This window comes from Myripristis murdjan, chromosome 21 (assembly GCF_902150065.1).
Source record: "Myripristis murdjan chromosome 21, fMyrMur1.1, whole genome shotgun sequence".
Taxonomy (NCBI): Eukaryota; Metazoa; Chordata; class Actinopteri; order Holocentriformes; family Holocentridae; genus Myripristis; species Myripristis murdjan.
The window spans coordinates 1,825,220-1,838,759 of NC_044000.1; the positions used below are offsets into that span (position 1 = coordinate 1,825,220).

The window sequence follows — 13,540 nt, forward strand, 5'->3', positions numbered from 1 at the left end:
TATGAAAGAAACTTACAAATGTGCAAAGGACCCCCTGATTATGCCCTTGATTCTTTTTATTCATTAAAATGTTGTAAATTTCCAACAGAAATAGCATTTTTCTTAGTGGGACATGATTTATCCAAATTCCCAAGAATCAGTGCTATATAATCCATAAATATCAGTGACATGGAATTGTTGTAACATCTGCTAAACTGATCATTTGCTCATCGAGATGTGAGAAACTTGAAAGTTTCTCACATCTTCAACAGCTTGAAGGGAATGTGTGTCCCAAATGTGTGAGAATGGTGTACATACATTCCCATGCACCACTAGGCCATACAACGCCCAACATCTCCTGACATTCTTGTATACCTTGTGCGGGATCTTATCCTCGAGACTGAGAGAGGTTTCGCCATATTGTTGCTGGATGCAAGAAGATTTTCCACTAATTGTATTGCAAGGGAAAATATCAAGGGGATGAAAATCTGTGACCAGAGTGACAGGATGTTCGACTTCATGGATCACATCTTCACTGTAGAGCTGTAATTTTACTGTGTGTTACTATGCGGTATATTGGTTTTCCACAATGCCAATTTTTTTGTGTTGTATTTTTTTTGTACTATACAAGGCTACAGAAGAGTGATGCATTCACTTACTGTAATCTGTCACATTTTTCTTAATTTATGAGATAACTAGAGGTGTGCACTCAGTGGAGGTCTCTCTCTAATGGTAAGTGTCAGAACGGGGGTTAAATAACCACAGCCTGATGCTTCAACATTGTAAAAAATGAAGAGTAAAACAGCCATCACTGTTTCATTTGTCAGGGGACCATTTGCCTAAACTTTGCTTTTGGTATGTGTGTGTGTGTGTGTGTGTGTGTGTGTGTGTGTGTGTGTGTGTGTGTGTGTGCGTGCATGTGTGTGTAAATTAATGAGGTCATTATCTCAGAATTCTGAGATAATTTTCTTGTTAATTTGAAAAAAAAAAAAAAAAAAAAAAAAAAAACAAGGCAGTTTTTTCCATCAAAAAGATTCTCTTACTTCTGTGAATATTAATGCATTGATTCAGGAAAACAGGGCAGATTTCTTTTTTCATGTTATAGAAAATTCAGAAATCAGAGATAATTCTCTCATTAATTCAGAATAACAGGGCATTCATTTATTTATTTTATGCTTCCATGCTATACATACATTGCTGTGGGAATTTTGCAGTTTAATACAGAAACAAAGGCCTTCAATAAAATAAGCATTCAATGTCAGTGTCGAAAAGTAGCACAATTCTGAAATCTGGAGATAAGGACCATAGCAAACATCTAAACATTGACCACCTTTGTTTCACACATTGTCGAAGGGACTTAATCTCAAAACAAAAATGTAATATTGAATCATAAGTGAAATGTTTTGGGTTCATATTAGCTGTTTTGGCAAATGCACCTGGAGCTCTGAGAATGTTAGAAATGATTCAAGAAATGCCATTGAGAAAAACTAATATACAATTTGTGATGAAATATGGGTGAGGTAGATTATCATGCAAACGTGCAGTGCTTCAATATGGTGTTTGCTGCCATCTGGGGGTATAACTTTGTAGTGCCACAAGTCACAAATGAGGTTGAAATATCTACCAGTAACTGACCACATATTTTATTCTTTGTTTCTCTAATCTTTGGTTTTGATCCACATTTCCTCCCTTTATCCTTCTCCCCCTTCCCCTTTGTTGTCTAAATTTTCTTTATCTTTTTCTTTCTTCTCATTATGGTCTGATTTTTTCTCCTCTCTTGTCCATTTTTTCTCACCTTCCTTTTCAAGGACATTTCCATTCCATTTACCCGGTCTGATATTTCCTTTTTCTTGGCTTTTCTCTCCATCATCTCCTGTTTTTTTTTCTCCTCCATCCAAGCCCTTCTCCCAACAGCCATTTCCCTCCACCATTCTCTCCAAGTCCTGATGCTTTTTCTCTGTCTCCTCCCTCATACTTTTAGTACTCTCTCCATCTCCCTCTTTGGTCACATCATCACTATCCTCAACGTGTTCTTGTTCTTTTACCTTCACATCTACAGTCTCTTCCTCTCCCTCTGCCTCTTCTCGTTCCCATTCAACCTCCTGTCCTACCCCTTCACCTCTCTCATCCTCTCCTTCTCCTTCTACACCTTCATTCTCTGGCAGTTGATTCTCCAAAGCCTGCACCTCCACCTCTAGCTGTTCCACCCTGGTCAGCATTTTAGAATTGCTGGACTCTAATTCCACCATAAGCCGGGCTAGTTTGGTTTGGAGGGCATCTAAGTTGCTCTCCAGCCTAGTTAACTTGGTCTCCACTTTTTCTGCCTCCCCAGCTTCACCCTCCCCTGTGTCCTCTAGCATGCCCATCTTGGTAAGGATCTGTCGGCCTTTCTCCTCCAGGTGGCGTTTGGCTGCAGGGAACTCAGACAACACGTCAGTAAGGTCTTCTTTGGACAAGCTGAACAGATCTGAGTGCCCAATGCTGCGGATGTTGGCAGTGCGACGATTGCCTGATTTGTTGCCTGAAAGGAGGTGTAATGGGAATCCTTTAAAATGTAATGTAATAATCCATGACATTTGCATATAAATACATTAGCATATTTCTACTCTTTGCCCCATACCTATACCCATTCATGCAAGCTTAACACTGGAACACATTAATGTGGTTTATGTTTTGTGGTCTGTTTGGAAACAAGTATGCTATTTCAAATGCAGATGCCATGCTGGGCCTGCTGGTGGTGCTAGATCAGTGGTCCTCAAATGGGGATTCACCTACACCACAGGGACATTGGAGTACTGCAGAGGGTATGTGAGTTTTTTTTTTTTTTTTTTTAATGTGAATTTTGAAAATATCAGAAGACGTTTGTTCACTATGACCGAGAACCGAGAGCCAACATGAATGTTGTCACCAAATTTCACAGTGATCCACCCAATAGATTTTGAGACATTCCACTGCAGTACTGACAATTTGGCCTGCTAGCAGCCATAGTGAGAAGGTCAGAGGTTCACCAAAATGGACAGATTTCATGGTCCTGACAACATGAATGCTGTCAGCAAAATTCATGGCAATGCACCATATAGAATGGAGATATGGCCCTGTGGATCTTACTGCTGTCCAACCTACTAACCTACATGAATGCATAAATACTATAAAGATGAACATCCTGGACAGCAATTTCAGAAATACTGAGTATCTAAACGTACCTTTGATATTGAGGATACTAATCTCCCCAAAGAAATTCCCCTCACTCAGCACATCAAACTGTGTGACTCCATCATCTGCTACCACTGCAAGCTTTCCCTCTTTGATGATATACATTTCATGGCCCACATCTCCTTTCTTGCATACATACTCTCCTGGACTGTACACCTGCAAGACAGACAGAGTGCATGACAGGAATTTGAAATATCAGCACAGAGAGCTAAGACTGCACAAGAAAATAGCTCCATGTTTAATTATTTATTTTTCTAAAGTCTATAAAAATTATGCTACACATCATCAAATTTGGGGGGAATCATAACACATTTTCCAAAATGGGTGAACTATCCCTTTAAGGAAAAATGCTCTTGATTTCTTCTCATTTTTTTTAAGACATTATGAAAATCATACTGAGTGACTTAGGCAATAACATTATATTAGATGCCTTTTAACATTATATGCCAGGTACCTTTTGGGGACATATTCTGACTTGGAATAATATGCAATGGCCTTAGTAATTTCTAGTATTTTTTTTTTTTTTTTTTTTTTTATAAGAGTATGTGGCGAAGTAGTTTGTTTGTAATTTCTGTCTCTCCTCATACACCTCAGGTGCTTGTTCTTGAGGGAGCGAATGTTCTCTCTTCCCCTTTGCTGTCCCTGCACTCAGTAATGATGAGAGGAAGACGGCACCACTACTGTCCTACATAACAGCTCGGAGGGGGGAAGTGAAATAATGTCACATTTTTCAAAACGAGTGAACTACCCCTTTAAAATATGTGGTTTTGCATCACATGTGTTTATCCAAATGCAAAATGACACATTCCTTTTTAGAATGCTCTGTAGTTAATTGCCATTGTACTAAACAATGTGGAAGAGACTAGAATGAAATGACATGAATTTGAACCAAAGAATTCTGTGGTTTCATTCACTTTCATATTTCACAATAGGAACAACTGGAACTGTGAAGTGCATGGCACATGAGCTTGCTTCTTTAATTCGATGTGTCATTGAGTAGGAGTCAAGATGAAACTGAATGTAAACATTGTCAGCCACCCCAGAGATTATAAACTCATTATAACAGCAAATGGATCAACCATCTTACAGTGCTTTCTCCCACATGGTTGTACATGTGGTCAGCAGTTGAAAAACAGTCATTAGCACTTTGCTAAATTGCCGCTTCCCTCATAATATGCCTTATGGACACACACACACACACATACACACACACACTCTCACACACACACACACACACACACACACACACACGCGGGCCATCAAAAACCTCACAAAAGTGCTGCAGTCTCCGTCCTCTATGATTGCACTACTGTATAGGAGGGTTCATTTTACGGGTACTTCCCCTTGCATTTCTGAAAAGTTTAGCATGATGTTGCATCATCCACGCAGATTTTTTTTTTTTTTTTTTTTTTTTTTTTCGAATTTTGGGGAACATTTTGTAGAAAGTTTCTTGCAATTTTATGGAATAATTTTTATTTAAAATTTTTCATAATGTTTCTGCTAATTTTCTGGTCATATTCTCATTGTTTTTTAATAACTGTCTTGAGGCCATTTTTAAGGTAAATTTCTTGTAACTTAAAATTTAGTTTTGGTAATTTTTCTGGCTGTTGTTTTTTTCTGGCAATTTTCTTGCTATTTCTTTCTTAATTCCCTTGACCTGTGGTGTGAGTTTGAGCACCAGCTCTTCCAGCAGGCTGGTCTCACAGTTCTGGAAGATGGTGACTTTGGAAAGCGTGGAGAGGTGAACGCTGACAGCGATCTCAGTCTGCAGCTGGACAGGCAGCTGCTGCAGGATTTCATTCTCTCGTGTGATCTTCTTGTTGATGTGAAGATGCTGGTACCAGTCACTGACACGCTTGCGAAGCTCCTTACTGATGTGATGACTCCGCAGGTAGGCTTTCACCTGAGATAGAAAGATTCCCTTATTCCTATTTCCTTTAGCTTCAAATTATGAATGTGAATGACAAAATTGTGATTCCATCTTACACGTGGCACTTTTAACAGTGTTATCTCAGTCTATTCTTCCTTGACAGCAATCTCCAGAGGTGGGTCCAAGTTGTTATTTTGTCACAATTAAATCTCAGGTCCTTGCATTCAAGTCTCACGTCAAGTCTAAAGTCAAGTCCGAAATCAAGTCACAAGGCAAGACTGACAAGTTCAAGTCAAGTCCTATACTTAGAGGTTTGAGTCATAAATATGTCATAACGCGGTCTTTAGCAATCTTAATTTAATCATTTGTCGTACCTCTGCCTGCCCTGTATCTTGACATTATTGCATATGATCTATTAGCACACCCCATTTCAATTTACTAATGCATCTTAACTGTTGATCAATTTGGTTATAAATAAAAAAGGCCCTTGGGCAACACACTTGGGTGACAGGGATGTGCCACCCATGGCAAGATTTACTTTATTCCAAAGAATGCCAGAGCCTACCTCTTGCAAAAATATTTTTCTTTCTTTTCACTTACTCCTCTCACAACTGATTTTCTCTTACATACTAATGCCTTTGCTCTCGCGTTCCATCCCTGTAGTTAATGTAGGTTCTGTTGGTGGTAACTTCATTCAGTTCCTGGTGGCCATTCATCAATAACAGATATGTAACTTAATGTTAGACACAGATTATTGATTGGTTTGATCAGATTTAGGTTACCAGGTGATCAGGTGTAGCTCAGTGTTGATAAGTCAGGTTTGCTATGGTTAAGGGTAACTTAGCTTAGGTTTCCTTATACCACTGGAGAACCTGCAAGCATAGGTTAATTGCATAATTTTTAATCTGTGGCTTTGGGGAAGGTCGATTATTAAGTCTTTCCGAGTCAAAAGGCTCAAGTTCAAGTGAAGTCAATGGTGTTAAAGCCAAAGTTGCAAGTCTTTTGTTATTTTGTCAAATCGAGTCTAAATTCATCAATTTGTGACTTGATTCCAAGTCATGTGGCTGAGGTCCACACCTATGCCAATATTACCCACTTACCAGCTCATGGTTAGGGAAGAAGACATTATCACGGTCCCTCAGGCTAGTGATGACATTGCCAACATTGCCCACAATTGATGCAAACACCAGCACAGCAATGAGCAGGTCTGCAATCATAAACAAGTACTCTTCTTCCCTGTCAGGGAGGGGTGTGTCGCCCACGGTGGTGAAGATCTGGGCAGAGAACCAAAAGCAGTAGAAGTACTGGCGGCGCATGGAGGCAAACACCGGATTGGTGATATTGGGGTAAACCCAGCGGTCAGCTCCAAAGCCAATGTAACTGGACAATGCAAAATAGAAACAGGCATTCCAGTGGATCAGCACAAAGATGTAGAGCATGAGCTTGGAGATGCGGAAGGTGTTGGGGTAGGAGGTTCGGGTCTCCATGCGATCCAGTGCCTCACTGAGTCGTGGCGTACGGAGAATCCGGTTGATCCTCACCATAGGAGTGTGGATGCCAAAAACAATGTACAGGAGGTCAGTGGGCAGCACAGCAGCCAGGTCCCATAAGAATCGAGAGGAGCGCAGATAGCGCTTCTTCAGCTGAGCTCTGTCCTTGACCAGGATACCCTGCTCCAGGTAACCTACAGTGGGCAGCACAGGATAATCAAACCCCACACTACATTTTCTGTACTGTAATATAATGTAATGTAATTCTAGTCTTTGCTTAGCTTGGGACAAACTTTGGCAGCAGGCAGTGCCTGTCTTCCTCAAAATATATTTTTGCTCAAAAGTTTGGAATCACAGAAATGTTTATGTTCTTTTGTCTAGAGCAGGGGTGTCAAACTGGTGCCATGGAGGGCCAAGAGGCTGCAGGTTTTCATTCCAAACGAAAACTCCACCAGGTGATTTCACTCCACATCACCCCACCTCCAAGCAGAGAGAAGGAACTAATCAGTGAAATCATCTGGTGGAGTTTTCGGTTGGAATGAAAACCTGCAGCCTCTTGGCCCTCCATGGCACCAGTTTGACACCCCTGGTCTAGAGCAAGCTATTTCCTTTTCGGTGTTTTTACCTTTACCTTTACCTTTACCTTTACCTTTTTTTTTTTTTTTTTTTTTTTACCTTACCTATACCTTTTTTCACAGCAGCCACTTTAACATGAAATAGCAGGGTAAACACAGATGCTACCACTGACATTAATTAAGGTTCTGTTGTATTTAGGTATACCAGAGTCTCTTAGGAGAAGCAGCATGAACAACAGCAGGAGCCGGACTGTGAGACCTGCATGGAACAGAAGCTTCATCAACATCATTAGTAACACCTGTGTTTACCCTGCCATTTCATGTCAAATGGCTGCTGTGAAAAAGCCCTGTTGTTTTTATTTGTATTTAATACGAAAGGAGTGGCTTTTCTCATAAATCAATTCATTTGGTACCAGAGAACAGATGAGGTAACAGTGTATTGTTAGAACACTGGAGTAATGGCTGCTGAAAATGTGTCTTTGTGATCATGTGGAAATACTGAATAATAATAATTAAAAAAAAAAAAAAACAGCTGTGTCAAACAGTAATATTAATGTCCTGACTATATTTTTGCTAAGTTTAATGCTTGGTGAATGAAAGTATACATTTCTTTCAAAGGAAAAAAAAATTCTCAGTGATTCACAACTGTTCATTTTTTGTTTTTGAAAGAAACAGATACTTTTATTGACAAAGCATTAAACTTAGCAAAAATACAGCCAGGACATTACGACTGTTACATATGATCACAGAGCCACATTTTCAGCAGCTATTACTTCAGTGTTCTAACAATACACAGTTACCTCATCCCCAGATAGTCATACCAATGAGCTCATTTGGCACCAGGGAAACCACTGCCATTATATTAAGTGCAAATAAAAACCACTGTGCTGTTGATTGAAGCTACAGTGATCTGTCTTTCAGTTGCTTAAGTATGTAGAACTAACACTGGCATCTCTACAGTTCAGATTTAGTTTAAAACTGCCAAAAAGAAACAACTTTTTCAAGACACAAGAACATAAAAATGTGATTGCAAACTTGATAATGTACATTCTACATCAGGATACAACAGTTACAACAGTGCAGTATACAGGTTTGGATAAAAAAAAAAAAAAAGTTCAATTTGGTTCATTCATGTCTTTTATTTCTTTTCAGGATCATTGGAGCCTATCCCACCATGCACTTTGTTGAAGGCAAGGAAATACCTTAGACCAGTGGTTCTCATCCTTTTTGGTGTCAAGGACGCCTAAATTCATACACATCAGGCCACAGACCTGTGTTTGATAAGATGTCCCAGGGATCCCATTCTGATCAAATTTGGTTATTTCATAACTATATTGTAGATTGGCAGACTCTTACCAGTTCTCTCATTGGACTAACTTCTAGTCAATGAAATAACAGTGAAAGTAAAATATTACCCATATTTCCATATTTCCATATTTCCCACCTCAAGGACCCAAGGTTGAGAAACTCTACCCTAAACAGGTGTCCAGTCCATCACAGGACAATTACAGACACTTGCATTCATACCTATTCGAAAGTTAGAGACTGCAATCAACCTGACTGTGTGGAGAGATAAACACAATGGAACAGATGCAAACTCCACAAAGATAGGACCGGGAAGAAAAACCTACAATCTTTTGTCTGGGAGGCCATAGAGCTAATCACTGAGACTCCATGGCACCCCACTCAATTCTATGCTATTCTAAGGCAAAAGTAACAGGAACAAAACATTTACCAGTGCAAACTCTGACGATCATATCAGCCACATACATGAGGTCACAGAGGTAGTCCAATGTCAGCCACACAGCAAGGTAGTTTACATCAATTGATCGGAAGCATGTCCTAGGAATATGTAAGTATTAAGTAAAATTATCATGGCCTAATATAAATATTGAATCTTCTGAAAATTGGTTTAAAATGTGTTTAAAAGGGTAAACATATTAGAACAGACCACTATAAATTAAAGGGATAGTCCATCAAATTTGTAAAATGTGAAATTATTTTACTTTCCCCCAGCTGTTCTGTGGGACAGTAGTGGTGCTATCATCCTCTCATTGTTACTGAGTGCTGGATGCTCCAAATGCTAACTGTTAGCCTCCTGCCATTGAACTGGACCCCCCAGCTAACACTGTTAAAAATAACCGCCTTAATCCACTCAAAGATTTAACAACACTATCCCACAATTGTATACCATAGGTATGAAAGCATTAAAGGCTCACATGTTCGCAGTTAATGGGTTGTTATAGAAAACCTATTGAAACGACTGCTGTAGCTGCCTGCCATAGAGTATACATCTCAGTACCGCTATTAAGTGTCCTGTTTACGTTCTCATCTTCAGGGCAGCATAAGAATTCCTTGTTCTTTTTTTTAACTGAGAAGTGGAGCTCTGACAGTAATATAATCAGTACAAGTTCACTATTTATTTTTTTATTTTTTTACTTACTTATTTATTTTAGTCTTCTTTGACTAAATATAAAACCTGACTTCCAGCACCTACCTAGATTGCTCCAGGGTTGAAGAACCTTTTTATGTATGGAACATCAGCTTGTAGATGCAGTGCACCCTATAACATCCTGTGTATATTTCTTTACATGTTCAAAATTTAATCACCATCTGGAAAGATCTAGTAACCTCTGCACTTTCTGTATCACTCCATGCCAGAGGAGCAGTAGCCACCACACAGATGGAAGTATAGATACCTTAGACTGCACAAGAAAATAGTTTTACCATTGGTAATGTTAAGGTCAACATTTTTAAGAATGTTAGCTGACACTAACAGTTGGCATTTGGAGCATCCAGCCAGTATCCAGCTCTCAGTAATAATGAAAAGAAGATAGCGTGGGGGGGTGGGGGACTATCCCTTTAAGAGAAAGATGCACTTCATTTCTTCTCATTTTTTTAAATCACACTGTGTGACTTAGGCAATAACATTATATTAGATGCATATACCTGCAAATTATAATCACCCAGTTATAGAAAATTGGAAAGATCATGACTCGTAGCCATATGTAGTAGAACTGTTCTGATGGATCGACCACCCATTCTTTCCAGCTGATCAGGGAATGGTTAGAGAATTGAGGATATGGAGAAGTAAAGACAGTTAGTGGCTATGCAATCAATCAAACATGAATAATGTGCATATACTGAAACATTCACTGAATTTGCATAGTTACATTTTAGTTATATGTCAACACTAATACACCTACTTGTAAGTTAATTTCAAAAACATGCACTGTACATTCTTTATCAATAGTATGCAGAGAGCCTGTGTAAATATACAACCTTATTCCTAGTCTGACCATTAAACTTGTGTGAACAATGTCATGATTTTCTATTGACTGTAATGCTCTTCCTATGATTTAAGGATGCTGTTTATCATCCTTGCAAAAAAAGGACACACTCACTTCACTTTGAGTTTAACTTCCTGCAGGGTGCTGTCATCTTTCCCCTCTTCCCTCTTGTCTTCATTCACCTTCTGCATCTGACGCCACCTGAACAGCCTCTGCCATCTGTTAATGCTAACGCCATCTATTTTATCCATCCTCTTCAAGTTAGTCTGGGGATTTTACTAACACATTTTTTTTCCCAAAGTGCTGATGGCCTTTGCGCTTGATCAAGTGTTCCTGAGTTCTACCTGCTTTGACACAGCTGAGTCCAGCTGTCTGCATAACCCTGTTGACTTGTATCAAGCAGCATTGCTTGTTTTACCTGATGATAAACAAGGTCTACCTGAGCATTGCCTAGTGATGCTGGTCTCCATGGAAAGGAACCACAACAGATGCCCTGCATCCTCTGGGAATTATTACCTGTCCTGCTGTAAAGCCTAAGCCCAGAGAACTCCTCCACTACATATCCAGAACCTGCTAGAGGTATAAACAAACAGACTGGCAGCCTGGACTTATGAACTTTGAGCTCATCTTACTGACATTCTTACCATAGTCAAGCATGTGACCTGAGAATAAAAGGTGTAATGAGTTTCCTTACTTGCAAAAGGCTGCCTTCTGCCAAACTGTACTCACAGTGAACCTGGACCAGTGTATTTTCAGTGATCTTATTTTTGGTGTGTCATTATTTGACAGTGGATTACTTTGCTTTGATTCAAGCAAAAGCATCACATTTCAAGTAATTAGGTAATCCACATGGAAATTGTGCCTATTTTATAGTTTATACTGATTGTTTGCACTGAAACTGTTGCTGTGGCAATATTTAACTGCAGATGAAACAGCCCCCATGCCTGGATAAGGATCCATGCATTCATAGTTTTTTTTATTATTATTATTATTTACATTTTTTTCAGGGATTTGCAATACAAAAACATTTTACATGTCAGTACTTTCTTGTGTTCCAAGTTTTTATGTCCTTTTGTCAATGTCCTTATTCCAGAGTCAGACTCACACATACATTGTTATCCCCTTTTTTTTTTTACATCTTATTTTCTTACACTTTTTTCTTCACAATCACGCTTCAAACATGACAGAAATAAAAAAAATAAAACACACAAAACAAAAACAAAATGACAGCAACATTCCAAAACAGGCATTTTCCATAAAACAGGTGTACCCTAGTCATTCAACTCTTTTCATCCATTTAGTTTTCAGATCAAATATGATTTCAATGGGGTCACATACTCACACCACTTTGCCCAGTATTTGCCAAACTTGTCTTTCTGTAACCCCAGAGAGAATATCAACCTCTCCATCACCAAGATTTCATATATTATTTCCATCCATTCATCAACTGTTGGTATCTCTGGTTTCAACCATTTTCTTGTAATAGATAGATAGATAGACAGATATAAACTTTATGAATACCTGCAGGGAAATTGTAATGCCATAGCAGCACATAAAAACAGCCACACATAACACAATAGAACAATAAAACCACATTAAAAACAGACTAGAAAAGTGCAGCACTATAGGTTTTTCAATTTAGTCACTGCCTCACCTACTGTAGGTGAGGCAGTGAATAAGGCAGCGGGGCTGGATCAGTCTGTGGCTCAGGTTACTCTTTTGCCTGTTTATTATGTCATGGAGGGGGTGGCAGGGGTTATCTATAATGGTCAATATTTTGGACAGTTGTCTCTCTGCCAACACATCCTCCAGTGAAACCACTTTTCTTACTAGCCACCATCATTATTTCGAATAAGTACTTATCTTTGTGTGCCTCAAATTCTCAATTTACTTTACCTAAGTATAATGTCTCGAATATGAGTGGAATCTGTATGTGTAAGATCTCCTCCATACATTTATTAACCAAAAAGAGGAAATGGGAGGGCAACCCCAAAATATATGATGGTGATTTGCATTGTCTGAGCCACACTGTCTCCAGCAATCCGCCCCTACTATGATATGTTTTTTTCTGGGCTGGAGAAATGAAAAACCTTGTTAAATTTTTCCAACCAAACTCTCTCCAAATTGAGGAGCATGTGGTTTCCCATTGCTGTTTATACATTCCCTCCCATTCCTCCTCTGACATAGCAAAGTTGCCCTCCCCTTCCCATCTCTCTTTAGTATACAATGTATTGTGTTATTTTAATTCCTGTAAACCAATATATAGTCTGGAGATAATCTTGATCTGAATTATATGCATGATCAATAAACACTTTCAGTACCCCAACATTTATTTTATCTACATTATCCTTTGTAATGATTTGTTCAGTTTGATGGCGCACTTGTAAGTACCTATAAAGATCTTGATGTTTGTCCTTCATCTCTTGAAAACTCTTTATCACCCCTATGTTGATGAAGGTACAGTAGGTAGTTAGTCCCCTCTTGTTCCAGACCCTAAACCTGCTATCCATCGTATCTGGGACAAAATCCATATCAAATGCACACCATCTTAACACTCTTCCAATTTCTTTCAATTCATTTGATTTAATTACCTCGTGCCATATTGTTAGAGCCAATTGTATCCACTGGTCCTCCTTTTCCATCAGATACTTCATCAATCCCCTCTCCCCCGCAATAGCCTGTATAGGCACCCTCACTGCCATATCTCTCTCCATTTCTTTCCATCTAGCATTGTACGGTGGGTTACATAGGCAGACCAGTGGTCTAATTTGTGCTGCTTTGTAATAATCCTTTAAATTTGGCAGAGCCAATCATCCCTTTTCCTCAGTTAACTGCAAAGTCTTATACATAATTCTACGTTTTTTCACCTGCCAAATATATCTTGACATAAATTTGTCCCACTCTCCGAATTGTTGATCTGTTATTGCTACTGGTAGGGTCTGGAACAAATATAGCAACTATGGCAATGCATTCATCTTTACTGATTCAGCTCATGAACCCAAACTCAAAAAGGGCAATAGGTTCCATCTCTCCAAGCCCATCTGTATTTTTATAATAAACGGGTCGTAATTAAGAGCTGATAATCTACTTAGATCCCTAGGCAGGATAACTCCCAAATATTTC

The 13,540-nt window shown here is 39.0% G+C and overlaps 1 protein-coding gene across 1 annotated transcript; it reads right to left on the minus strand.

Annotated features, from left to right (window-relative positions):
- Positions 1 to 1,267: 1,267 nt before the first annotated feature.
- On the minus strand, positions 1,268 to 10,668 carry cnga4 (cyclic nucleotide gated channel subunit alpha 4). The gene is made up of 7 exons (XM_030081248.1): positions 10,532 to 10,668; positions 10,077 to 10,178; positions 8,863 to 8,969; positions 6,163 to 6,746; positions 4,850 to 5,095; positions 3,183 to 3,348; positions 1,268 to 2,500 (listed from the first exon to the last, which is right to left on the minus strand). The coding sequence occupies exons 1-7, from the start codon at positions 10,666 to 10,668 to the stop codon at positions 1,671 to 1,673; spliced, it is 2,172 nt and encodes a 723-aa protein (XP_029937108.1). The 3' UTR covers positions 1,268 to 1,670.
- Between the last annotated feature and the right edge of the window lie 2,872 nt (positions 10,669 to 13,540).